The 27,986-nt window shown below is 39.4% G+C and overlaps 1 protein-coding gene and 1 long non-coding RNA gene across 4 annotated transcripts in view; one reads left to right on the forward strand and one right to left on the reverse strand.

The window, feature by feature from the left end:
- Positions 1–2,620: 2,620 nt before the first annotated feature.
- On the reverse strand, positions 2,621–15,389 carry LOC127381407 (uncharacterized). The gene is made up of 3 exons (XR_007888714.1): positions 15,287–15,389; positions 15,102–15,201; positions 2,621–2,960 (listed from the first exon to the last, which is right to left on the reverse strand). It is a non-coding gene; the product is annotated as an uncharacterized LOC127381407 (long non-coding RNA).
- A 3,524-nt stretch (positions 15,390–18,913) lies between these two features.
- The window catches only part of DNAJC13 (DnaJ heat shock protein family (Hsp40) member C13), a 54,800-nt gene continuing 45,727 nt past the window's right edge, over positions 18,914–27,986 (forward strand). For 2 of the 3 annotated variants that reach the window (XM_051610733.1, XM_051610734.1), the window contains exons 1-2: positions 18,915–19,088; positions 26,445–26,525. In XM_051610733.1, coding sequence (XP_051466693.1) covers positions 26,458–26,525 — 68 coding nt within the window. In that variant the 5' untranslated portion in view covers positions 18,915–19,088; positions 26,445–26,457. Of the gene's footprint in view, positions 19,089–26,444; positions 26,526–27,986 lie in introns of all 3 variants that reach the window. The other variant, XR_007888624.1, reaches the window with a different exon arrangement.

Consider the following 27,986-nt stretch of genomic DNA (forward strand, 5'->3'; position numbering starts at 1 on the left):
CACACCTGTAGCCCAAGAGCTTAGGTCAGCTACCACTGATCTAGAGATCAGCCCTCAGTATTACAGCTATGGACACATTTAAAATGTGATGTAGTTCGATGTATGGCTATTAAATAGCATAAATCAAACAGAACAGCAAAAGCTTGTGGGAATATAGCACTTTCCAATATAATTGCAATTTCTTGTAGTAACTTCAGTTATTGAGATGTCCACCCTTGAAGCAACGTTTCCCACTTGGTAAAAAGCTTTTACTAGTATCCCTGACATTTCCATCTTCTCTATTTCAGGAAATACCATAATCATGTGATGGACTTGGTTCTTACATGATAAGAATATTTGTATTGTATAGCTATTTGGGGTAAAGCTGTTGAAAAGATGAAAGGCTATGTCAGGTATTTTGGATGTACAAACTTCAGATTGTAACTACTAGTTTGGATCTTCAGTGTAAAAACTTAAAGGAACATCTATATTTCATTTAGAAGTGTTACAGCAGCTCTAGGAAACAAGCCTGAGCTGGCTTGGTTACTATTAGCAGTGCACTGACAGTGGAGAAAAGCTCAGGACAAACTGGAAAACTAATACTGGCTCCTGAATATATATATACTTAGTGATTACCTGATGCTGAGCTCTGTATTACCATGGCCACAGTGCTGCTGGTACTCACTTAAGGATGGACCGAGTATGCCTTTTATTAGAGGCAGTCAGATGCTTGACAAGTGAAGATGTATTGTGGAATGATTATGTGCGGTAAGAACTGGTTTTGAGATACTAGAAAGTCAGCTGGTTGCACTCCACAAGAAGTAGAATGAGGCAAGGGTTTTTTTCCAAGATTGCTTCTTACAAGAAGTACATCCAGACAGTAAATTTTTTAAGTGTCTGAGACATCTTTTGTGATTTATGCTACTCAAGTCTAAACTGTTGCAGAGAATTTCAGATAAGGCAATTCTAGCTGTGTCAGGTGCTGTCACGAAGCAGTTTTATTTTAGGGGCACCTTTTTGCTAACAGATAGTCATACCTGAAAATCATAGAACAGTTTGGATTGGAAGGGACCTTAAAGATCATCTAGTTTCAACCCCCCTGCCGAGGGCAGAGCACCTCCCTCTAGACCAGGTTGCTCAAAGTCCCATCCAACCCATCCTTGAACACTTCCAGGGATGGGGCATCCACAGCTTCCCTGGACAACCCATTTCAGTGTCTCATCACCTTCATAGTGAATTTCTTCCTAATGCCTTACCTAAATCTACCCTCTTCCAATTTAAAGCCGTTACCCTTTGTCCTATCACTACATGTCTTTATAAAAAAAAGTCCCTCTCCAGCTTTCCTGTAGGCCCCCTTCAGGTACTGGAATGTCCATGCTCTTTTAGAAAGGATCCAGACAACCCAAGTTACACAGAATGTAATGGATAGGTTCAGACAATGTAACTTCAGAATCAACAAATGTAAAATAAAGGTGTAATACAACAGTAATGTAGGCCCCAAATCTCACTTATAATAAAGATGCTTTGTCTTGCTATGATTAAATCAAGCATAATTTCTCCACTGGAGAAAAAAAGTCATGTCAAACAAGCTTGGGGCTTTTTTAATGATTCAACCGTATTTACAATTTGCTTAGTATAATCTGCAGACTGTGATTAGAATATACGTTGTCTCCAAGCAACCTGTAGCACTGCAATAAAGTACTTTAAAGAAACAATTCGACATTTGCAATCGTATTTGAATGAAAAATAATGGAGCTTTCAGTACACCTAGAGTTTCCAAGCAAAAGTGCATGTTCAGGTTTGCTCCTTCTTTAAGAACAGATTTTTAAAGCACTGATGCTTTGACATGAATAACGCTGATGTTGATGACATCAAGCTCTTCTCTAGCAGTGACATCATCTGCCTCTATGATAATTATGGTAGCAACTGGTAGCTCTGCAGCAGGTTTTTCTGGTGCATATGGTAGACGTAAGTGCATCCACAGCACTTTTCAGCACAGTCAGCAACAATCTCCTCTTACTGAATTGATTTCATTCTGGAACTTGTTTATTCACAGTCCTGAATATTGCACACACTGGGTCAGCACAGCATAGCCATCTGACTTCCAGAGTAACACTTTCTCAGTCTGGAGCACTGACATTCCTTTGTAGCCATAATGTAGGGACATTTGATCCAAATTATATTCTTTCTTCTCACTTAAATATATTTTCTTCGGTGTGGTAAGACACAGAAAACAGAAAAACAAATACACTGCATTAAAAAAAAAAAATCCAAAATCTGTTCAGTTAAAAAAAATTCCAAGTTTGGATTAAATCCCAAAAGACAAAGGTTATTTTTCTCATTTTTTTCTCCACAAACAAAAAATGCTAAAAATACTATTGTAAAAAGAAGAATAGAGATTTACAGTGATGGAATTTAAAAGTGATGATGAGGGTAGAGGCTGGCTTATTCTTAAAGATATAACCTTGACCCTTATGAACCCACGTTGATGGGATGTCAACAATATTGCACAGGATTGTATTCTTGGCATGAAACAGCTGAAACTATTGTGCTCCTTAAGGTATTGTAAAGAAAGATGGGGAGGAAAGGTGGACATTTACTTATAAAGGGCTAGTTTTATTGATTTACATTGTGCTGCTCCTTCAGATGTTGAGAATTATTAACACTCAAATAAATAAACATGATTTGCTACTGAAATAACAGCAACTCATTTGAATTGTTACATTACATAGTCTTTTCTATGACTAGGCAACTTCACTTTCAAAGGGATTGTAGCACTAGCAAGGCCAGCAAGTCCACATCTAGGAGATTGGGTCCAGCTGGAAAGCCAGTTGAAAAGACATGTCCAAAGTTTACTTGCACTAATTTTTCTAAGTTCTCTCAAAGTAGAATAAGAACACTACTTCCCCTCCTGAGACTGACAGTATGTTGTCAAGTTCATCCATCCTGCATGCTAAGGTTCCAGTGACCTTTTAAAAAATCTGGAGAGAGAAGAAAGATGTCATTTATCAATTCAAAATAGCTGGTGGCAAAAAAAATGGTCCTGGCTCCATCTCTCTTTATATTTAGCCCGAGTCATGTCCATGTCAAAAAAGTTAATTTTTCTGTGCACTGGTTATGGCAGCTAAAGATCTTGCCCTGTTCCTAAAGGGAGCCCTTGACACAGCAATTCTGCTAGATCATCTACAGATGATCTATAAACTACAGAAAGAAAGGCTATAAGATGTAGGATGATCACAAAGCCTTTTCTTTAGGAAGATGAGAACTAAAAAGATATATGGACTCAAAACCCAGCAACTTAAAAGCCCAAATAGGAAAGCACACGTCCTCCATTCTCTAAGATACTAGTCTTGACAGCATTTGTACCAAGAACTACAGCAAGATTAGCAAAACTCTGTAATAGCCACAACTATTGAGCTGACTGCAGACATCTCCAGTACTTCTTGGAAGTGGAGCTCTTCCATTCTTTCCATTCTAAGGCATTCTCAGAACTTCTCCGGGCTCCTCTTCAAGAAGCAGCAAGAGCTGAAGCAGACCTGAAGCCTACTTCTTGTTCAGAAGTTTTAAACCACATGCACTTAAAATTAATGTGAACAGTAAAATAGTGTTTGTTGTATGACAATTTCTTCACTTTTGAAATTAATACAGAAGTACTTTTACAGTAGGGACCACCTTCTCCAGGGCAGAAGAGTTAAATGAACAAAGCAAAACACAGCATGCTACCCTTGTAAAACAACAAGAGCATTTGCTACTGATATAAGTAGCCCTTCATGAGAATCTTCTGCATCCTCCATAATATTGTGGTGGAAGAGAGCTTTAGCAATCCATTTATGCACAAGAAACAAAGACTCCTCTTTTCTTGATAAAGGAAGATGCTGACCAAAAAATACTTTACTCTGTAAGCTAAGACCCTTCAAATAAGCACATGAAAAGCTCATTCTGACAGATGAAGGCCTAATTTTCACTTGACTTCACTCCACTTCACTACTTGGAAAGACAGAGTTGGGAAAACCAGGATATATTAAGCCATAGTATGTGGTGGGTAGATGACCTCTGTCAGAGTTACTGAGTTGCCTTCTGTTGAGTGGTTATTTGTGCTCACCTCTGAACCCTGGTAGGGTGGAGGTGAACAACAAAAATACAATAAACTGTAGTAAGCAATACAAGCTGCTGTTGCTTACTCTTCCATGTTTTAACCATCAAAACTATTTGGTCATAAATGTGAACAAAATGGTTCTCTAATCCTCTCAAATCTTCAGTTTAACTACCACACTCAACTTCAGTGTACGTACCAAACCATAGTCTCTACCGATTTATATCTCTCCCTTTCTGACCACACATTCAGTTATATCAATAGCGTGGGGAAAAAGCCATTAGCTGAGTTGCAGCTGTCTTTGTCGGTCTGGTTGTCTGGTTGATGTTTCACTATGATTTGAATACTAATTCTCTGTAAAGAAGACCATTCTCCACTATAAAGTGCTGTTATCATTAATGACTGTCTCACTTAAGCTCTAAGAAGTATCCTACTTTCTGCAGAATATCAGGCAAGAGTACAATTACTTAATAATTATTTGCCTGATGCTTGAGACAAGACAACAAAATGCTAAGAGATTTTCATAACCATAGCTTGCATTATCAAAAGCAGACTAGGCACGATAAACAAACTTTCTTTTTTATTTCAGTGAAGTAAATGCCACTCTGGAGAGTGCAAACGCACTTTGACTCCTCTTGAGTGTGTCATTTCATAATTACTTCTCTTACTCTTTTGGCTGCAGTTTTAGAATCTGGTCCTAAGTACACTTGTTACCAGAGAAAACACTTATATGAGGCTCTTGAAGATGATATGTCTTGTCTGCTTAAGAAAATAACCAAATATCCTGAAATAACACTGATAAACTAAAAAAAAACTGCACTGCTGAGACAGAAGGATATTACAGAATCTTATCTGTACAAAGCAAATCCTAAGACAACTGGAAATATTACAGGAATGGTCACAGAACACTATGATTTTAGGAGGTTTCTAATAATAAAATCTAACACATTTGAAAATGAGCTCTTTCATGAGGAAATTATTTGAATGGTCCTGAAGCTATTCTTTCTCTTCCTTTTGGAGACATTTTTGTTTTTCCACCATGTGCTTACATGTGCATTGGGCCCTAATAAATGTTTCTGTGGCAGCACCACTCAAGATTTCCCTTCAGTCTGAGTAAGTGTGTATGAGGGAGGAAGGAGTGAGCTGGACACCCCATTCTCAAATCAATCTTTCATTTATGTGCTAAGCAAGTGATGCAAAACTGATAGCAAGCTAGCACTGCAAATAGAAAAGAACTCAGACAATCTATGTGTTCCATGATGTATAATTTGTAAAGTTATTCCATCAGGTTTTTTAAGAAAGATATAAGAAGGAGAAAGCGTCTTGAAGACTAATGGCATAATCTTAGTATAACCAAAGCATGTGGTAGAAAAGTTAAAATAGCCTGAGAAAGAAAGAAAAAATAAAAGAGCTAAGTTTCTGCATAGACACGATGTCTCAGTAACTATTAACAGAGCCTAAAAGATCAGTCTCAGAAGCAAACTTAAATATAGAAGCAGTTTAGGAAGCATATTTTTTAAAATAGTACAATACTAATAAAAATATTGTTTCCATGATGTTTTGTTATTTTGTAGTTTTATAATGCTCTTCTCAGTACAGAAAAATCTGTGGCTATAGATTTGTTTGCTTTTAAATCTTGTCTGGTGACAAAATTAGTTATAGATAATCTGGTGAATGTTAAGCATTCTGTAAACCAGATCCAGTATTTTTTGCATAATGGATGGGCAGCTCCCCCAAGTGTTTAACAAGTGCTAGGTTGTGTGTTTTTTAGCAATCTTTGGGCAGTCTTCTACTGATACAATAGCCTAGTCCTGGGTGGGTAATGAAATGCTGCAGTATATAGATAGAGCCTTTGGCAGTCAGCAAAATAATGGCATGAAAAACAGCTGTGATGGGAGAAATAGTTTGTGGAAGCAAAACAAGCTTCCGTTGCACTGAAAGACATGAGATAAAAGCTAAGGGACTAGATATTTCTCTAAGTGCATTATTACCAGCAGGGCATTGTGGAAACCCCTCAAGATTAATTTAAGCTCAAAAAAAAAATCTTCTAAATAGAGAAAAGGAGACTTGTTTAAGGTTAGCAACATTTAGGGAAGGACAAGCATGTAAAAAAGCTTTGTTAAAAGACTGGATCCCAGCTTTTTCAGTACTGTACAGATGCTATTTTAACGGAATGGTTTTCTGTTTGGAGAATACTTTGGACACATCATTTATGTCACGTGTATGTAGAGAGCAGCAGAGGCCTTGGTTTATCAGTAGGCATCTTCAGACATCATCATCCATGTGTTAAACTCTGTTTCAGTTAAAAAAATTCTTCAGGTATCTGGAGTTAAGAGTAGTGAGTAAACTATGGGCATATTGTTCGAGGTGACCCAGCTGCTGCAGGGCAGGATAAGCTGCCACAGTTACTTTAGGAAGTGATAATGCAGGGTGCATAGACTAAACATCCCCTCTCCTAGCAAGTCCTTACCAGAATATCCCTGGCGTCCTCTATAAAAGCAAGTAGTCTGTTCGAACTCTAGGAGTCTCTTCACTTTTATGTCTTTCTTTACATCAACTTTAAGTACAGCTCCGTGGGCATCAAGAAAAGCTTGAGCCACAATTTCCTGCTCATTACTGGAAGCAGTCTGCCACCTACTGCCCTTACGAGCTCTCTGCAGCTTTCCACCTAAATTGCAAGAAATGTTTTAAATGAGATTTTAGCCCTCTTTGACGTTTCAGAATCTGGAGACAAGCTCATGGTGGATGTTAAAAGGCCAGTTCTGCCCTTCCAGAATGAACTTCGTTTTTAAAGGAACAGAAAAGAGACTGTTAACAATTATCTTCTAGATTGTATAAGCAGGCAGTTAATAAGCAGGTTAGAGTTTAGCTCCTCAGAAAATAAGACTTCACTATACGCTTGTTTCAGGGATTTTTTTTTAGTTGTTTTTTTTTTTTTTTTTTCCCCAGACAAAAACTCCTATTCAGTCATATTCAATAGTTAAACTTCATAGAATGATTACATTTCTCTGACCTTACAGACTTACAGACCTTAACAGACTAGATTTCTGTTAGTCTGTGTCCATCTTAATCTGTGTCATATAAAAGTAAGGAATAATTACATTCTGCTTGATAGATCAGTATCTCCCTGTTGATATGTGCTATTTTTCTGGTATCTTCTACTGTAGCATGTGACTTTTTTTCTGTTGCTTTCTCTAACAAGTTAGATAAATGGCATAGCACTTTCTTCCCCAGTTTTATTTTTTAAATAAAACCATGCAATAATGTAAGACAAGTATGTTCACTACCAGTTCAAAAGCATTTGCTTGAAATCAGTAGCACCAGATTTAGCTGATTCTTTAATGTGTTCAATGACTTCACATGTCTGAAGCTATTGTTAGAAGCCTTTTTAATTAATAAGTGAAATTTTCAAATTCATCTTGTGCAAAATTATTGAGGATAGCAGGGAAAGGAAAGCATCTTAAGTCAAGCTGCTTAATTCCTGTAGTCAGCTAATGCAACAGAATTCATAAATGGAAGAAAGTGAGGAGAAGTGTAGTTGTTGATTACAGGATAGGCTTTGTATTCAATCTCCATGCCAACCACAGACTTTCAACTATCTTTTCACTTCTTGTTGATTACAAGGATGAATCCAACTCATCATACCTGGCTACTCAATCTGACACTGGAAAGTTCATCTGGGGATTTTTCTACATTTCGTCATCTTAAGTGAAATGTTGTTGTCACACACAGATGCAAGCTTTCCATCAGAAAGCAACCAAATATCTATTTGTTCTATAAACAGATTTTTTCCATCCTAGGAAGCCTGAAACTTTGTTGTTCTCTAATTTGGGGAAAATCTAGAACATAACAATTCTTTTAAAACCAAGCTATTAATGGATAAGCCTGTAGTAATTTGAGAAATTTCTCATGGCAAGGAAATTCCCACATCCAAGTTTCCCTTCAAGATAATAATGTAACTACTGAAAATTATGACATACTGAAAGCAAATTAACCATTTCAACAAATGTATGCAACTTAAAGGAATAATCATAGTAAAAAAGGCATTTCTTGAGGTAGTGGAATTAATGACCAGAAACTGATTACTTAGTGTTGCCTTCCATTGTACAGAGCAATGCCGCTTGAAGTACATTCAAGACAACACATGAAGAACAGACACACAGGAGTATATATGCAACAAAAATGGCCAAGGGAATGTAAAGATATGTAATGTACTTGTAGCCATGTGCTGGAAATCTTCACTTGTGGGATTACTCATCATACATGCCTATTGTGTGAGTTCCATTGACGCTGACTACTCACACTGAGAGTGCTTGTATGAGGTAGGTCCTCCTAGATGATAAAGGCATGAACAGTTAAACAAAAGAACTAGTAAAATTACAGCATCTCAAATTTTGGGCGGGGGTATTAAGTCTCTCCAGGAAATTGAGAGAAGGAATTAAATTCCTTTTATGAGGAAAAAAAAAAGGCTGAACAAAACAGCAATATTCTGCATTGGGATGCCTGAAGCCAACAGTTATCAGGAGCTGAATGTAAAAGGAAACAAATCCCACGTGATGATCTTGTTATAAAAGTTGGAATGCTGTCAAACCCAGCTTCAGTTTTTTAGTTTTGCTCTTAATCAGCAAAGTTCATGCTGCAGCACTGTTTACTGGTTGAACTGAAATAAATTTAGGGTCATGTCTGAACAGTTTGTCTTTTATCTGCCAAGTGCCAAGTCATCACTCTGTGCTTCTGTCAAATGCTCAGTTAGTGTTCCTAAAAAATTGAGTGTGCCAGATCTCTAAGAACTGGTGAGAGAGAAATACAAATTATATTCAAAGACATAACTGCTAGTCACTTTTGCATAAGAGCAGAAAATTAATTTAAAAAAAAAATCAGGTTATCTTAATGGCTGCCAAAATGCTTAGTTTATTCAAGTGCCATAAACTAAGATTTCAGTTCTAGGTTATTGCAGTATAGGGTATGTTCTATACCTTTCTTGACTTTGATCTCACTTGTGCACTTGTCACAAAGGTTTTCTGCTAAGGGTCAGGTGGCTTAAATTCCTAAGATTCACATCAGAAGTAATTAAGCCAGCTTATCTGGTGTGCAAATAATTATCTCTTCATAAAAGATTCAGTTTGATCATGCCCAGTACTTTTTGAGGGTAATAAATCACTTATTATGTATATTTGGGGGGGAAAGTATCAGTAAAAAGCTTAAGCAATTATAAAATTGGCTTATATATTAATGAACAGGCATTAACAGTATCATTGCAAACAAGCACTAAACAAGATTATGTAAGTATCCATATGCTTATGCTTAAAAACAACAGCAAATGCCTGATCTATCATTTGATGGTCACGATCTGTGTCAAAGCAAAGGGAGTGGGAAGATAATACAGATAACATACTGCCTGAAATGGATGATAGAAGTAGTGTTAAATTCCTGTGTATACTTCTGCTTTCTCAGATTGATATAGTTCTGTTTCCGTTAATTAGACCAAATGGCCTGATTACAGACAATTTTAAGGATATTAAAGGCAAAATACAAAATACCTTTTCATCATCAGAAGCAACACTTCTGAAAGCTGAAATGCTGGTATCTCTGCAATACTGAGAAATTGGTAAGGGACCCAATGATCCAGTCATACTGAGAAAACCAAAACCAGCAAGAGCATGAGGAAAATGAAGGTGAAACTGTAACGACTTAAGAAAAAAATCTACCAACCCAAAAGAAAACAAAAATTTCCAAAGTCCTGCTTCTGCTTACCACAGAAACACAGAAAGAGCCTGAAAATTATGCTGACAGATGCTCTTTTTTATTACTCACTGTGTCTGGCATTCTTACAGTGTAGATGTCATTCAGTAACAGGGGAAAGGGAAACTATCAGCTTCTCTATGTCCAGTTTGCAATGCAGGAGTTTAGCATTAGGGCATTATAATGCTGCACTCTCCTTCTGTTGTTGACATGGATGTAATCTGATTAGCATTGTAAAGAGCTCATAACATGAGCTTCATAAGCACCATGAATGTCTCCTTTGAGCCTTCTTCCAAGGACAAAAGTGTGTTGCCTGGTAATATTCCGTACTCTCATTCAGACCAGCACTAGTGATCACTGGTGTTGCACAGCGAGCTTAATACATTCAGCACATGAATGACCAGACCTCTTGTTTCCACACAACAAGGGTGAGAACATATGCCTATAGGGAATACTGATGAGCCCACCTCCATGGGTTCAGCCCTGTTGTTTTGCTCCACCATGCCATTTCCATGAGCAACAGGAATGAGTCATGTGCCAGAAACAATGCCCCAGATAAGACATTTCTTCATCTCCTGCCTTCCTGCCCAGCTGAATGATCTGGTCCATGGTTCAGCTAAGAATCTCCCCAGTGCATTACCCAACATGCAGCAGCCATTCACCTTGACTGGATCCTGCTTGTTCCAGGTCTCTGCAGTGCTACAGGGCCAAGGTCAGTGTGGTGTGGGCCAGCTGGACCTTGCTGGCCCCATAGTAACCCAGGAAACTTGGTGGCTGCCTGTCCTGATCTGTTTTATCCAACAGGTCTGAGATGGTAGAAGGGTTTAATGTGTCAATACCAGATTTACTTACTTGAGTATATTTGACATTATGTTGGATTTTGATTTAGAAAAGCGATACTGCATGATGGAGCAATCACAACACAAGCATGGTATAATGACTGCAATATACGGTGAAATCACAATGCAAACGGATTCCTACATGCACCACTAACATGAAGAGGTAGGTTTTGTACTAATTAGATGGCCTGCATAGTAAGGCATTCTTAATATATTATTTTTTTTCCTAGCAGTTTGCATTCTGATGCCTAATTTGTAAGAGTGAATGTTGTATTTTTTCCATGTTAAGTCTTGGCTCTCATTATAGCCAATACTTCTGGGGGGTTGGATTTGATGATCTCCAGATGTCCCTTCCAACTCCTAACATTCTGTGATTCTGAAGGACAAATCTTAACTGAAATCAAATTCTGAAAGTTGTTGGAGTAAAAGAGCCTACATCAGGCTAGGAGTTATCTGGAAACTCAGAGTCAAGGACCCTAGGGTAACTCTGCATGACCTTTCGGATTGAGATCTGCCTGCAGGAGGCACAGCTCACTTGAAACATCTCCAGGATCAAGGCTTTCTCTGACTCCATCAGGAGTTTCAGGTTTAGATGGCAATTAAATCAGATGTACCCTGTGCCATCAGTGCGTGACATGCCAGGTCTGCTGTGCAGGGACAGGGTGGCTTTGTTTGTGCCACCCTTTGTGGTGGGAAGTCACAGCAGGAGGTAAGGCTATAAGTGGTTAATAAAATACCATTGCTGATGAATTTCAAGTATTTTTGACTGAAGTGAGGTGGAAACAAACCATTACAGCTAATTTTCATTTTTCCACAGCAAAAAAAGGAGAGGAGAGAGCAGCCTAGATAAGATGTGTATACTATAAACCATATATACATGAAGTTATACTACCCTTTGAAATACTTGTAAACAGTTTCTGTAGAAAGCTGGGGCAGCTTTTAAGCAGCAGGAGCCAAAATGTGGAGAGCAGCAGGTGGCATGCATCCCATTCTCTGCACCATGGGGCTGGAGCCAGGGGTGTCTGGTGAAACACACACATGCTTTGAGAAGTTGAACACAGCTCAGCAAAGCAGAGCTGAACTGATGTGGACTGCCAGTAAACAGAAAATTGCATTCTGTTGTTTAATTGAACTTTAATGAAACCAAAACTTTTGGTGAAATCCACCATGAAAATATCTTCTGCTTGGGGATCCTGCATTTAGGGCATCAAGATAATGGTAGGGGTGTCCATTAGGTACAGGGATAGTGCTTGAGATTAAATTGTTATAAAAAGAATGCAATTTCCACATATTACACAACTTACATTTTTTAACCAGAAGTCTTTTCATTGCTGCTACAGCTCCTATTGGCAGTGACCGGTTCACAGATGGATTAGAGCTGGGGAACATTATTAGACCACAGAATGTTCTGTTGTTTTTGCAAAGCCACTTTGCAGCTGTATCATTCATACATGGTTCGTTCACATTTCTCAGCTACCAGTCACTCTAAATGGTAAAGAGCATCCTACTGGACTATGGGCAGATTTATTATAAAAGAATACTTCAGATTCACAGTCCTTCTCAAGAGGCTGTCATTTCAATAGTGCAGCCTGCAAGTTACACCATCATAATCCCTTCTGTTCTTCTCTATGCACTTCATGAACAATGTCTCATGGAGGAAAGGCTGGATAATCTCAAGAATATTCCTACTCTTTGAAGTTCGTAAGAATCTTCCAATACCCTGACATGCTGTGAGCAAGGTTAATAAGTGCTGTCTTTCGCTTTGTTCATGGTTTTCTCCACTGGGCATTACAACCTCAGTCTTGTTTCTAATTCTGGGATTTGACCCCAGGCTAGGGAATCAGAGGATTAGTACTTACTTTTCTTCTATATGCCATACAGTCCACCGTGTGGAATCATGCATATGTAAGTGACTCAACACTCTTGCAGATGAATAAGGAGAGAACCTGTTATGTGGTTTTCAGAGGTCATTTTGATTTGGATTACCAAATTTAAAGCAGAAGGACATTGTGAAAATAAAGTAATTCATGCTCCTGAAGCTCTCAGATAGCACTCTGAAGAATGTCACAGAAATGTCAATATGTGAATTATTAAATCTGGAGCTTGAATAATAGAGTTTGTTTAGTGTACACCAAGAAATGTAGATAGAACACAGTATCATATTCATGTTGATTCATGGGTCCTTTTATCTTGTGGAATGAGTAAAGCAAATTTCTCATACTAACAACAAAAAAAAGGATATGTAAGCATGCAACTATTTGCAAAGGTAGTCCTCATCTCCTGGAATTTTCTAACTCCTAGTCTTTTGGTTTTACAGTGTCAATATAGCACAGCTGATTATCATAGATTATGTGTGTAGATGTATAGTTCGCTAGGTTTATTTAATAAATCCACATAATCATGATGTGTAATTATATCATATACCACATCCAAATCTGCAACACAGAACTCTGGGAAGAGAAATAGCAGTAACTAGTGACAGAATTAAGTTGATGTCCAGCAGAGAGGACATTAAATACATTTGGGCATTAGGTTTCTCAGCTGGAGTAATCCTGGAGAAAACATGGGTTCAATTTTAGCAGGCTGTTGTGGCTACTGCTTCTTTCACCCTGTCTTTTTCAGCCTGATGATCTGCTAAGCCCTTTCTCTCTCCTTGCTTCTACATTTGAATCTTCCTAGTATTCTATGTTGACTCAGCACTTACTCCTCACGGTATTCCTCAGCTCAGTCCCTATCTCCTTGCCTAGACATCTCCATCTTTCCCCTCAGATACTTCTATCATTAACAGTGTTTCCCTAAGCCAGATCTAGGTGTTTCTCTCTTTACTCTTCTCCTTTTATTTTCCCTCTTCTGTGCGTTGTCTGTCCCAGTCTCCTTGAGAAAAAGTCCTCTTCTCCCTACATAAATGCTTCTTCTATTCATAGCCTATTATTTTCAAATTTTGTAAAGTCATAGCCTCACAGCTCTTCCTATCTTCCCAGTTATCAAGTCTAGTCTGTTGACGCTAACTGGTCACTCCCCTGCTGCCCTCTCAGCTATTCTAAGATCTTTATCTATCCTATGATTCCCAAATGCAAACCCACTCCTAACACATCGACCTCAACAGGCACCTGCTTGCCAGTTCAGTCTTGCTTTCCTATGCTCCAATTTCTTTTTCCCCTAGACTCCTTGCTTTTCTCACAGTCTACCCCTTTTTCAAAGAGCCTCTGTGTTTTCGGCAGTTCCCCTGCATGGGCTGAGTGTCAACAGTAGGAAGACAAAAAGACTGGGACATTGTCAGTACCTTTTATCAAAAATGGTCTCCCCAGAGCCAGACAGTTCAAACAGCAGTTTCCCTTAAGTAGACTCGCAATACTAAGATGAAGCATCCACAGGATGAACTAAGTAATTGGAAATTTTCATTGACATATTTTATCAAGGTTTCCACTGAACATGTGTGAATGGGGTTCTTTTCAGATGTATGTAACCTGGCTGAATGCAATCAAAAGAGAAGGCAGTTATGGACTTTCTCTATTAAAGAGTTGCTATTTTCTTTTACATGCAATAAAAAAATAATAATCTACTTTTTCCTTTGAAATAATGTAACAACACATCTTTAAACAACATAATTCTACTAATAGTTGTTACACCATTGCCTGTTGCTATTATGGTCCATGAAAAGACATTGTACTATGAATTACATCTGAGATATTAAGTAAACCTATTACATTTACTTACATCAGATGTATCCACATAAGCTACTAAGACTTGATTGCAACTCATACTGAAACCTATCTATTGGAAGGTAAAAGAGTTAAAAAATAATCTGTAGATGGTATATTGAAAAGACACATCAAAAGGACCAAGTTATACAGGGCTATGGGTGGATGAAGAAACAAAAAGCTAGAGTGGTGGTATTTACTGCACATCTGCTGATGCCAAAATGAAAATACCATCCAAGGGAAGAGAAGGGCTTATTGTAGCCAACAGAAATGGTGTGAATATGAACACAGTTTAGCATTAATAGTAACAGTTTTAAGCTGGAAGAGGGTAGACTTAGGCTAGACATTAGGAAGAAATTCTTCACTGTGAGAGTGGTAAAACACTGAAAGAGGTTGCCCAGAGAGGCTGTAGATGCTCCCTCCCTGGAAGTGTTCAAGGCCAGGTTGGATGGGGCTTTGATCAACCTGGTCTAGTGGAAGGTGTCCCTATCCCTAGCAGTGGGATTGGAACTAGATGATCTTTAATGTCGCTTCCAACCTAAATAATTCTATGATCAATTAATGAGTCTACCAGGAAACAGAACTATTAATAAGAAGCACCCAGAAGTTACCTTTTAATTAATCTTACAGAGAAGATAAATTATCAATATTATCTGCATTTCTTTTTAGACAAAATATGTAAAGATATATTAAAAAATTATGTGAGCATTAAACTGCTAGCAAATTATCAGCATAGTCTTACTGTACCTTTGGGACAACAAAGAGTAGAAGGAAAACTGATCCAGTGATGTGGCTCTGATTTCCAGAAGGCTCTTCATGCAACCTCTATTTTGGCATCTGCAACTAACTAAGAGTAAAAGTGACAAGATTCATGAGAGAGGTTTTCAAAGACATCTTACTTTCTTGGTTTCAGGTAGGACCTGTACACTTACCTACTCATCCCTTTGAAAATCTGTCATCCTGTCAGTCAAGTTCTATAATTAGGCAGCGAAGTATAATTGCTATTGTTATCTGGTGACCTAAAAAATACAAATATTAAGCATATTGCCCTCTTAATTATACTAAATTTACACTAATCTGTGGTGTGCCATTTAGATACAATCTTTTAGAAGACTGGATAGATCCCCACAGCTTCGTGGCAGAAAAATACAGTCAGTCTCAGAGTGGATGGTCCTGTACCTCCTACACTGTAAAATATTTTGTGAATAAGAAGGTGAAGTCATTATTCCCAATTCTGCTAGGAACTTATTTTCTTATAAGACAAGGAAGGGTGGGGGAATCTCTCCTTTCTTCAGAAAGCTGGCACAAAATTCTGTCCTATCATTAGAGACAGAACTGAGAAAGGAGCTGTGTGCAGGCTGCATAGAAACTTGTTCTTTGTTAATGCTATAAAAACCAATATATCTGTTTTAAAAATAACAGGTGCTCTGCTATTATAGGTTGTATTTACAATCATTATATTTACTGTTGCTGCAGAGAATCCTAGCAATGGCTCTCTGCTGTATCAAAGTACTGTAATGTGCCTGAAGAATTCAGCCATCCTAAACCACAGTCTTTCAGATGAGGTGCCGATCACAGAAATAGTCCAGCCGAGTGTTAATTATTTAGTAGTGGACTGGAACTTTTCATTCCTTCTGCATTTCAATAGCTGGATGGTAAGGAGCGACCTTGTTCTCTAGATTGAAAGTGGCCTGAACTCTTTTGCAAATGACAGTATTTAAGCTGAAGAGGTCAGATTGACATTTGCAGTACTTCTTCAGATGAAAGATCTAGAAGCAATAAAGATGGGGCTGCTTCTCCAAAGTGGATTGAAGCAACTTCATGTTTTGTCTTTCAGGAAGGCATCAAAACCTTGCTTTGTTATTCTTATTTTAATAATGACAATGACTCTAATATTGCTCCTGACTCTGTGAGTGTCTGGGAAAATTAAGGGTGAAACATTACCTGTGTCCCAGCTAGTAATAAAACTGTCATTGATGTTACTGGAGTGAGGACTTTCATTACCTTCTAATAGCTTTTTTAAATAAAATTGTAAACTTTAAAATTGGAAGATGGAGTTAAAAATACAATATTCATAATCCAGGCTTTCCTGGAGTACAGGTAAACAGGTTTACTTTCAGGTAAACAGAAAAGCAAGGCCGTAGCTCTAAAAAAACCCAAAACAGTAGTATGATCTCAAAAGAACAACCAACCAAGAAAACTAGAATGCTGTTGTCTGCACAGAATTATAATGTCACACTTCATATTTAAACAGTTATGAAATCCTGTTCTACTTTAATTTCTGAAAGCTATTTTACTATGCTGCACAATATAATTTCTGTAACTTCCTATCTGAACTGCTAAGCACATTTTTCTTTTTTGCTTTTTCTCAGACTAATAATTTAAAAATTACTATTCCACTTTCTCTCATGTTTTCTCACTCTATCCTTCTTTCTTTTCATCATTCTTCTACATTATAAACAGTTAACATCACTATTTGCTTGAAAGCATGTCCAAAATCAGAGGTATTGTATAAAGGAAAATATGTAAACACATCGTTTATTACAGAAATACAAGCTTGAGCTGAATAAATCTGATGAAATATAGTCTATGTGGTCTGATTAAAATCTTTCCATGAAAATATTTATTCCTAGTTTGTTACTCCAATTTCACTATGCAAATGTCATTATTTGGTCTCAAGCAATAAACACTTTACAAGCTGTTGCTTGACTTGCTGTGTTTTACCTACCAATACTAACAGCACAAAACCAGTACTAAGACAAAATAAAAACTCTGAAAAAAAAAAATCCTCTAACACAACTGATCAACAGAACAGAAGAAAACCTCTGAAAGTCCCTCCAAAAACTCATTCATGCACTCAGCCAAATAAATTATTCCGAATCATATCACCTCCACCTGAAATTAGGTTTCTCCAATTCCTAGCATGTTAATAAAACACAAAATATTTTTTCCCCTCAATGTTCTGTGACCAGAAGTAATTTATCAGCTTCCCCAAAGTAATGCAATTTTCCCATTAGCTCTATTTTACCACTGTAGTCCAGATTCAGAGGACTGGAGTTATCAAAAGAATGACTTATTAGTATTTAAATAGCTTATGTGAAATATAAGACATTAATGATAGTTTATATAACAATTAAAATTATATTGAAAATAGCAATATATAATGCCAGTGATTTTAATCTTAGTTTTTTCTCCAAGATAATTAGTTCCAGTTATAAGTTGTTTCCCAATTCTCTCGTCTGCAGACTGTAAGGACAGTGTTTTAAAGGAAAGGCATGGTAAGCCCATGTGTTCTAATGTGAGTCACATTTTAAAATGCTTACGTCAGCCTTTAGGCATTCTAAGAAAATCACGGCAAGCTGTTAAAATGCTACTGTAGCTCACATTTTTGGGAAATCTTGTCCCGTACAGAATATGGGAAGTTGTTGGAGGGCTTCCGTGTCTTCCTGTAAAAACCTTTGGGGGTGGTTAGCCAACCACATAAATAAGTGCTTCAGCCACATTAACATTATTTGTGTGATCACACAAATAATAGACATAAATAAAAACGTACTTTGTTTTTTGATTGTTCAGTGTGTCTTTTATGGCTTCTCAAAACAGATACCACAGGTTAGTCACATTCCATATGCAAGGAAAGCCCTTCCCTCGTACTTCTGGGACGAGCATGAGGCCAGCACCAGGCCTCGAGAAGACGGCGCTGGGATGCTGAAGCCACGAAAGCTGCAGCTACCTGCACCTCCAAACCTACACAATCACAAGATGCCAGGATCCAGGCACTCCGGGTACTGCCAGCTAATCCCAAACTAGTTGATCATAAAATGACAGAACGGTTTGGGCTGGAATACCTTAAATACCATCGAGTTCCAACCCCCCCTGCCAGGGCCAGGGACACCTCCCAGGAGACCAGGCAGCTCGAAGCCCCATCCAGCCTGGCCCCGAACACTTCCAGGGAAGGGGGCAGCTACAACCTCCTTGGGCAACCTCTTTCAGTGTTTCACCACCCTCACAGCAAAGAATTTCTTCCTGACGTCTAACCTAAGTCTGCCCTCTCCCAACTTAAAACTGCCCCCCCCTTGTCCTACTGCTACACACCCTTACCAAAAGCTCCTCCCCAGCCTCCCCGCAGGCCCCCCTCCGTAGTGGAAGGCCGCCATAAGGCCTCCCTGGAGCCTTCTCTTCCCAATCTAGTCAAGACCCACAGAGTCAAGAGCTAAAAAAGACCAGCAGGCCCCTGAGAGACCCACCTCCCGCCCCAACCGCTCCCCTCACCACCTCCCCCCGCCCAGGCCTGCGACGGGGAAGCCGGGGCGGGGGGGGGAGATAGCTGTGCTGCGCGCATGCGCAGGGAGCCGCCCTGCCGCCCCGCACCCCGGTTCCCGGCAGGCGAGGGCGCGGCGGGCCGGGCCGGGCCGGGCCAGCGGGGCCGCGGGAAGCCGGGCGGGAAGGCGGGAGGGCGGGCGGTCCGTCCATCAGCTGACTGAGCCCCGTGACGGGCCCGGGCCGGACGGCGGCTGCGCCGAGAGGGCGGTCTCGCTGCTGGAGCTAAGATGGCGGCCTCCAGCGCCAGGCTCTGAGGGAGCTGGGAGAGGTGCCGCAGCTGCCGCCCGGCCCGGCCCGGCGGGAGGGCGAGGGGCGAGGGCTCCCCGCGGCGGCCCCTTCACCCTGACCGCCGCCAGCGGCGGGAAGCTCAGCGCTGGGAGGGGCGGGTCCGGGCAGCGCGGGCTCCCCGGCCAGGTAAATCCCAGCGGCGGGGGAGGTGAGGAGGCGGCGGTGGCCCCCGCCTCCCTCCGCGGCCCCCGGCGGGGCCGGGGGGCTCCGCGGCGCTGCCGGAGGCCGGGCGGGTGGCGGGGAGGGAGCGCCCGGCCGTCGGGGCCGTCAGGGAGCGAGGGTTGTGTTGGGGGCAGCGCTCTTCGCCGCCCGGGAGCTGATGGCTCCGCTGGCGAAGCCCCCTGAGCCCCCGCCTTGTCCCGTCGGGGGGCGGCCGTGGCCTGGGGTGGTGACCAAGCCGCCCTGATCCCCTCAGGTGTCTGCTGAATTGCCAGCCCTTCTCTTCCTGTATCTCCCAGCAGAGGCTTTTCAGCCCAGCTGGCCTCAGCCCGCCTGGTTCTTCACTGAAGCGTCCTCTGCACCTGATGCAGCTTCTGTAGCCGCAGGGCAGAATCTGCCCTCTTTCCTGGATGAATACTAGTGTGTCCATTAGGAAAAGTTACGTTGTTTTTCTACTTCTGGCCTCGGATCAAAATATACCCATTGTGAGATGTTCTGAGAAATAATTTATGAAGAGTGGGAGAGATGAGGAGACTTGATCTCACAGGGATGAGGTTTTTGTTTCATTTTTGAGTGGTGGTAGTATGCCTGAGGAGCACGAACAGAGCTTAACGTGTCTTTCAGAAGATCTCCCCTTAATGTGCTTATTTTTCCAAGAGTTCTTTAAATTTCTCCCATGGATGCTTTTTACTTGCTTTTTGTTTTCTGAATGCCAAAACAAGTAGGCAAACTAAATGGGGTTTCTGTCTGCACTGAGCTGTCGACAGCCTTTGGGATAGATTTTCCTGTCAAGTGGTGTGGAGCTTGCACCTTGATAGCCGTGTCTCTACTGAGGACCAAGCTCTGGGCTGTAAAAGTGTTGTCTTAGTCCTTCAGGTGGCTTTTTTTGTTGTTTTGGTTTGTGTTTTTTATTTTGGTTTGGTTTTGGCTGCAGGTTGTCTGTGTGTTGCTTTTCAGCTTAGTGGTCTTAAGCCAAGGGAATATTTGAGCATGCTGCTTGAGAGGGAAACACAGGCATTTACATTTATTTGGAGTCTCCCTATTACTGCACTTATTCTCTGCTTTGTGACTGCTTTTGGAGTTAATGTAATCTGAAATGAGTTTTCCCTTTTTCTCGTGTGCTCTTGCACAAATCAGATCTATGGCTGTCTGAGAAGATGATATTGAGTAGATAGCTGCTTTGTTTCCTCTTACTTAGTGCTGATTAAATAATAAATAAAATACTGTATTGCATAAAATATTCCTTGTTTTGGAACTCACGTCATTTGGAGCTGAAGCCATTTCTTCTTGATAACTAGAAGGTTGTCTGCATAGGCTACTTTCATTTAGGGTGATACATGGAAAAGGAGGAAGGTTGTTGAAGGGACGGCTACTGGCTCAAGTTTAGTAATTGAATTGAGTTAGGACAATGCTGTTCACTCTGCCATGGCTTGGTTCAAAATAGCAGGACCAGTATTACAGATGTAAAAACTATGCTTGGCTCTAGCCTGCTTCAGCTTATAGGTATACATCTTGTTCTTGATTCCTGCCTGCTGTAGGCAGCCAAGTACCAGAACACTTATCCAGAAATTACTGACACTTTTGCATTATTACAGACTTTTTTTTTTTCCCCACTTGCAATAAATTTCTAAGTTTTTGGAGACTGGAAGCTGAGTGTCTGTCCCTGTGTAGTATAGACTTGCTAGGAACTTTACCTTGTATTTTAGCCTTGCTGGAATAAACTTGTAAAAAGGTTTATTTCGTATGCATTGCTTGCTTCTCTGGGTGTCACGTGGTATTCTTCAAAGTTTCCAAACATCTATTTGTCCTGAGGCACTGAATCACTGTGTATTTCTAGATTTGAAGTGGTGTTCTGGGTATTGGTCTGGTGGGCCAGATCTGTGTCTGTGACTGAGCAGGTGACTTTTTTTAACTTGTATTTGAAACTCGGTAAGTGAAGCTTACTGACTTAATAAAATAGTTAATCAGCTGGCATTCATTGAAATGTTAACTTTCAACTGCTCAACCTCACAATTTGCTTCTAAGAAATTATGCTAAAAAAACTTGACAATTATCCTTCTTCACTAGTAAGACTTAATATAGAACAATATTCTGAAGAAGCATGACATGATGGCTAAACTGACTGAAAGGAGCACCTTTCCCCCCCCCCCAGTTAGTAAACGCTTTTGTTCTGATACCTGTCTTGCTGGTGAATCAGATTGATTCATGGTACAGCAGAATGCTATTGTAGATGGAAAAGAAAAAAAAAAAAACAATTGTGGAAGATTCTGGTTGTCTTCAGCACTGGTCCTCAGTGAGGGAATGGGAGCAGTCAGCTGGAGGATTGGCGATAATGTCACCATCACTTACCGTTGTAGTAAGATTGAAATTCTCAGCCTGTTTGCATCCTGGACCATTGAAGGTGGTGATGCTGCTATCGCTGAGGCAAGCTGCACTAATTCTCTTTTAAGGGTCTGGTAGGTCTCATCTCTTTCTCCCCTTACAAAAAGGGATCTGAGATCCTGCACAACATGTTAAGAAACAGCTATTTCCACAGCTACTTAGCCTGAAGTACTTTAAGAGCACAGTACTGTTAGGGAAGAGGAAAACATTTAGTGTTTGTTAAAAATAATCTGTCTGAAGGAAAATCTCTGCCGTTAGTGCACACAGCAGTGAAAGAGGCAGATGAAGCCTAGACAGCTAAAACATTTCAGTGGACAAAACTTGTTTATTTAAATAACACATTTAAAGCTACAGATGACTAGATGGCTGGAAGTCAGGCTCCAGACTTTGAAGCTAAAAGGTAGATATGTAGAACCACAGATTAACAGAACGTTTATTTCTTTCCAATTGGTCTCTGTTTTTATCCTTTTGGTATGTCTTAATCTCTCTCAGGAAAGTCACACTTGAGCTTGATGTGAGTATCTGCCCCTGTGTTGTATAGACTTCTCAGGAACTTTATTCTGTGTTTTAGCTTTGCTGGAATTATTGTTTTAAAGATTCTCAGTTTCTTATCAACATTTCTCTTCCTCCTCCCCACACTGGAATAGAATAATAATCCTGTTTGTGTATCTGAAGCACTACCTTAGCATTAGTTAAGTCTTCACTTAAAGATGTAGAAGCTTTTTAATAGTAAAGGAATAATATGGTCAGGAAAAAGTCAATCTGAATTCAGCACTAAATTTTGATCCCATGTCCAAACTCCTAACATTATTTAAACTGAGGAATACTTATGTGTAATTACAACACTGCCTTTTGCTTTGAAGCCTGCAAGGTCACAGCTTTGTTTCTAACTCTTCAAGTGTTAGTTTAAGACAATTCAGTCTCTGTTTCCTAAAATAGATTCTGTTTTCCCAGATGGCAATTTTGTCTGAAGAATGTGAAATCCTAGAAAAGGGAAAAGTGTATGCAAGTTGAACACAGCTTGTGTAATATACCTATTAATGTAGCTTAAACTCTGAAGAGGGGGACTTCTGGCAGCACTTCAGACCCTTTAATTTTAGGGGTTGCAATTTTTGGTGCAGGCAGTACACAAAAATGTAGTTTGAACTCTTCCCCCAAAAGCTGTTTCACTGCTACTTATGGTACTAAAAGAACCAAATAGGAAAGTATTGCTGAACTTTTGTATTGTGAAAAAGCTAATTAAAATATCCAGCTACTGGGGGAATGCCTTAGTCAGATTCCCAAAAGAAGTTGCAAGTCATGGACAGTGTTTTGCCTGCAGGAACCTCAGATTGTTTGACTATGTTTTGCATTCAGCATGCTTTTCTTTCTCAACCAGGTGAAACATGTTTATAAACTGCTACTTTAAAAATACTTGTTGCCTCTGCTCCAGTAGAACAACTGAAGTAGGTGTTTCTCTAGTGTTAAAACCTTTGAGAGCCATGAGTATGGGATATCCAATAGTTGGGCCACAATGTGTTCAAAACCTTTTGAAGCTTCAATTTTCTATTTTTGGGTACCACAGGACACTAAGATGATCATAAAAACTGGGGACTTATTATGGATGCTTTTATGAGTGAAATAAAAATTTAACCCCATTTTTGTGTCAAATCAGTCAACTTTTTTAAAGGTATCTTGAATACAGGAGGAAGAGGTAAAGATGACAGGAAGAAGAATGTTCTTTTATTTTGGGAAATTAGTATGATATGACTAAGCAGACCACCACAGCCTACACTAGCATTATGGCTAAACTTGATTAATAATGAAACCTGATCTGCTCTGAAAAGTCAATAGTTATACTGTCACAGGTACTAAAGTTACAGTACATCACATTGTAGGTAGTATAGTAAGAGTGGTGTTGCACTGGTTCTGCAAGAATGAGTGAAGGAAGATAACTTTTTGGTTTATTCTAAAATGTCTTTGTCAGGAACTTTTTTTTTTCATTTTGCTCTTACTGTGGAACAAAAGACAGCTGAAAAATGATTGCTGGACTTCAACACAGCAGTTCAGAACACTAGGTTATTGTTAGCCTTGTTCTCTGTTAAACTACAGGAAAATGTGTACAAGTATTAATTGTTATTAGATTTTGGCATGTATTTCCTGTGTGCTAGTTTTCTCAGTGGGAGAGGTAGTTGCAATCACTTCCAAGAAGCACAATGAGTACAGCATCAAAGCTTAATGATTTTAGTAATTTTAATCTAAACAATAAAGCAGTCTAGTAAAGTACTTCATGTGCGAGTGTCCCAAACCTAGTGAAATGCTCATGTTAAAATTAATGGAAGCTGCTGGTAGCTCATAAGTGAGTGTTCCTTAGTCATGCATTATTAAGACTAGATGTTGGCAAGTATGAGAACATCTTGCTTTAAATACTTTAGAGCAGGTGGTGTTCACATCTGTGGGACTTAGTAGAGCTGGTTAGAGGAGTCTGATGTTGGTGAAACTGGAATTACAAACAGATTTTATAATCCCGTACTTAGTGGAGCTAGTTCTGTTATAAGCCTTTTATTTTCTTTTTGCTAATGCATTAGTCAGTGTCGGGAAAATGGTTGAAAAAGGGAGGTATGAAGTTTGAGTATCTGGCACTTTGTTCTGAAAGATAACTTCAAAACACAAAATCGTCAGAGCTAGCGTGCTATTATACAGCAAGATCTGTGTAGTTTGGACAAACAGACTTTACTGTTTTCAAGTTTATCCACAGCAATAATACTACAACATAGTTTGTAAACCAGGCAAAACGGCGAATTTTAGGAAATAATACTGTTTAATATCTTACCCCCATGAAACTTTGCTTCCAAAAAATAGTTTTAGATAATTTAACTTGACTCAAATTGATGAGGTATTAACTGTGAAAGCTTTTTTCAAAGATTGAATCATTGAAGTATGTAAATACTGGTTTTGTCTTTTTCCAGAGGCAGTTCTCGTCAGTAGGTAGTGATGATTGTTCCGGTGCTTCACCTTAGGGAGGGAATTCTCAAGTTCATTTCAGTCAGGCTATCCATTCTTCATGTTCATGACTACATAACTGTTACAGCCATTACTCAGAAAGAAAATAGCCTGAAGTTGTAGAAGGCAGAAATTAGCAGTGAGCTAATGTTACAGGTGATCCATCTCAAAATGAGAAAGCTTCCTTTGCCAAGTTGAGTACAGTTAGCTGAATGTAAAAAGGTAACTGAGTTTGCAGTCTAACTTTTAGTGAGGTACTGACTGAGATTGGATTACATTAGCATTGCTTCAGGCAAACTACGAATGTGAATTCTTCAGGCTAGCTTCTTAATAGGTAATGTTTTGGGGGTGGCAGCACATTAATAGTGTGAACTATTATAGTGTGCACGTCAATAGTGGGAACTGCCCAGGGAGATTGTGGAGTCCCCTTCTCTGGAGATATTGAAGATCTGCCTGGATGCAGTCCTGAGTAATGTGCTCTAGGTGATCCTGCTTTAGCCAGGGAGTTGGACTAGATGATCTCTAGAGGTCCCTTCCAGCTCTGACAGTTCCATGAACCTAAGAGAGTACCAGCCTGTAATCAAGAGCAGGGAAGCCTGTTTGAAAACAAAACTAATGCTGTAGCAGTAAACTGAGAGTGACAACTTTACCCTTGCAACTTAATATGGTTATGTCCACTTAAGTGCCTTAAATATGTAATAACTAAAAGGGAAGTTAATTGCCCCAAGTACTCAAAATTCATCTGTTTCGGTTATGGAAGATAGTGTTTAGTGTTCAGGAGCATTCCTTAGGACTTAGTAACTTCTAAAGCAAAGGTCTGGTCAAGCATCTGTGGGTAAGTTTCACTAAGTTCCTGCATGTGTTTAGGGAATAGATGTTCATGTGTGAAATAAGCATGTCAGGATAGAATCACAGAATGGTTTGGGTTAAAAGGGATATTAAAGATCATCTAGTCCAACCTCCCTGCTATAGGCAGGTATACCTCCCACTAGACCAGATTGCTGAAAGCCCCATCCAACCTGGCCTTGAACACTTCCAGGAATGGGGCGTCCGCAGCTTCCCTGGACAGCCTGTTCCAGTGTCTCACCACTGTCACAGTAAAGAATTTCTTCCTAAATCTACCCACTTCCAGTTCAAAGCCATTCCCCCTTGTCCTATTGCTACACGCCCTTATAAAAAGTTCCTTCCCAGTTTTCCTGTAGGCCCCTCAGGTACTGGAAGACCACTATAGTAAGGTCTCTTTGGAGCCTTCTCGTCTCCAGGCTGGACAGCCCTAACTCTCTCTGCATGTTTTCACAGGACCAGTCAGCCCTCTGATTATCTTTGTGGCCCTCCTCTGGTTTCACTCCAGAGGATGTTAGTGGTGGGATTGCTTAAACTTTTACAGCACGGAAAGGATGCTTAGTCAGCTCTTTAATCACAATGCTTGGCTAATAAGTAAGTTTCTCAACTTCAAATTTTATTTCAGGCTGGAAAGCGAGCTTTTCTATCTATCCAGATGTCTTCTCACTGTTTATTTAAAAATCACAATAGGAATCTGGCTTAGCTGGAGTTATGGATGCAGGGTACTAAAATAATTTTGATGTTACACAATTTTCAGGAGTTATGCTTTCTGGAGATGGCATAAAATGTCTGAATCTGAATGGGGAAAGGTGCAGCAGAAGTAACATGATTGTGATAGTATGGCAAGTAATGAGTCATAAATTACTGTAATCTGGTATTGTTAAAGAGTAACTCGTGTAACAAAATCAGTGGGGAAGAGACTAAATCATGTTCAACTTCATGTGTAACTCAGTTCACCCAGTGTTTCATAAACATAAGTATTCCTCTTTTTTTTTTTTAATTGACAAAGCAGTGATTTTATTGTTTAAAAACAAAGTATTTTTATCTTGAATCATATTGATGATTAGTTTTAAATTAAAATCTTTAGTACTAATAGGATGTCTCTTTTATTTTCAGGTCTTGGCACAGAATGAATGTAATTAGAGAAAACAGAGATCTTGCTTGTTTCTATACAACAAAACATTCATGGAGGGGAAAGTGAGTAGTTTAAAGTTTGTTTGGGTGGGGTTTTTTTGTTTGTTTCCTATGACATTTCTTTCTCAGTTATTTGTTTTAGCTGCGTAGTTCCTGTATTGATGGATGAAAATTGAACAAAAGGCTTCTGCTGCTCAGTCTCTGACTGGAATACATATTCACTAAAATCAATTTGGAATTTAAACATCGTGTTTTAGCCTTCCTCTGCACATGTTCCCACACTTCAGTGTAGCTCTAAATTGGGCTGACTTACTCAGCTTCTGAGTCTCTTTAACTTACTATATAAAGCGCCATTTAAAATGAAAATACTTCTTCTCTGAGCAGATTCTTGGAAGGGTAATGTCTTCTGTACTTTAACAGATGAGGGTCACTAGTCCACACATATACTTAACATGTTGCATAATAGATTATCTGTTAAACTATTACCTGAGATTATTTGAAAATCTCTGTTACTAGAAATAAACTTCAGCCCTAGTGGGGGTCTTGGATCTAAAACTGAATTTTTAGTGGTGTGTCTGTCTGCAAAAGCTAGAGAACTTCTAATAAATACTATTAAAGTGTAATAACTGGTATCTGTTATGTTGTGTTTGAAGTCAGCTGTTAGGCATACTTTTTAAAGCTTCATAGGACTTTCTCTGGTATGCTTAACTGTTCCTTCTCACATGCGTGGAACTGGGATTTTTCCTTGCTACTTAAACATCAACAGAACAAAGAGGGTATGTTGTCTGCATGAGTACTGCTTTATTCTGATTATTATACTGAGAGGTGATGTCTGAATCTGTTTGCCTAGTAAGTTGAAACTGGCTGCTTTTTTTTTTTTTTTTTTTTGGGCTGCCTGCTGACAGATACTTCATTAATTCTTCCTATCAAAGATTGGGAATGCTGGGAAGGAAATGAGAATGAGATTGCAAGGAGTGACAGCCACAGGTGTTTCTCAAATGTGCTATGAAGAACAATGAGATTGCTTCAGTGTCTGATCAGAGTTCCCTGCCTTTTTGTTGGTAAAAATTAAAGCCCTGTGTAGTTCAGAGTCCAGAGTAGACTGACCAGCTGTCTGAGGGCAAAATCTTCTACCAATACAGATTCTTGATTGACTCTAAATACAGTTTAATATATATTATTTCTATGTCCTTAGATTTCTGTTCATAACTTGTGTAAATTGTGTCTTACCTGAGCTAAGACCCATGCATTTGGATGTGTGCAGTCATGCGTGAATAAACTGTTTCTTTTAGTAATAGTAAGATACTACGTTGGGGTAGAATTTAGAAGAGTTTTCTCCTCTTAATCTCAGTTTCTCAACAGAAAATATGCAGTTTCTTCCTCTGAAATTATGCATATGTTTTGAGCCACTTGTTGAAAACTAAATACATAGAACTCAATTACTTCTTGCCCAGTGTCTTCCATTAAAGAGCCTGTTCCTACATGATGAAAACTGTTGAAGTTTGAGTAGTATGATCTTGAAAT

The sequence above is a fragment of the Apus apus genome, chromosome 2 (genome assembly GCF_020740795.1).
Source record: "Apus apus isolate bApuApu2 chromosome 2, bApuApu2.pri.cur, whole genome shotgun sequence".
NCBI lineage: Eukaryota > Metazoa > Chordata > Aves > Apodiformes > Apodidae > Apus > Apus apus.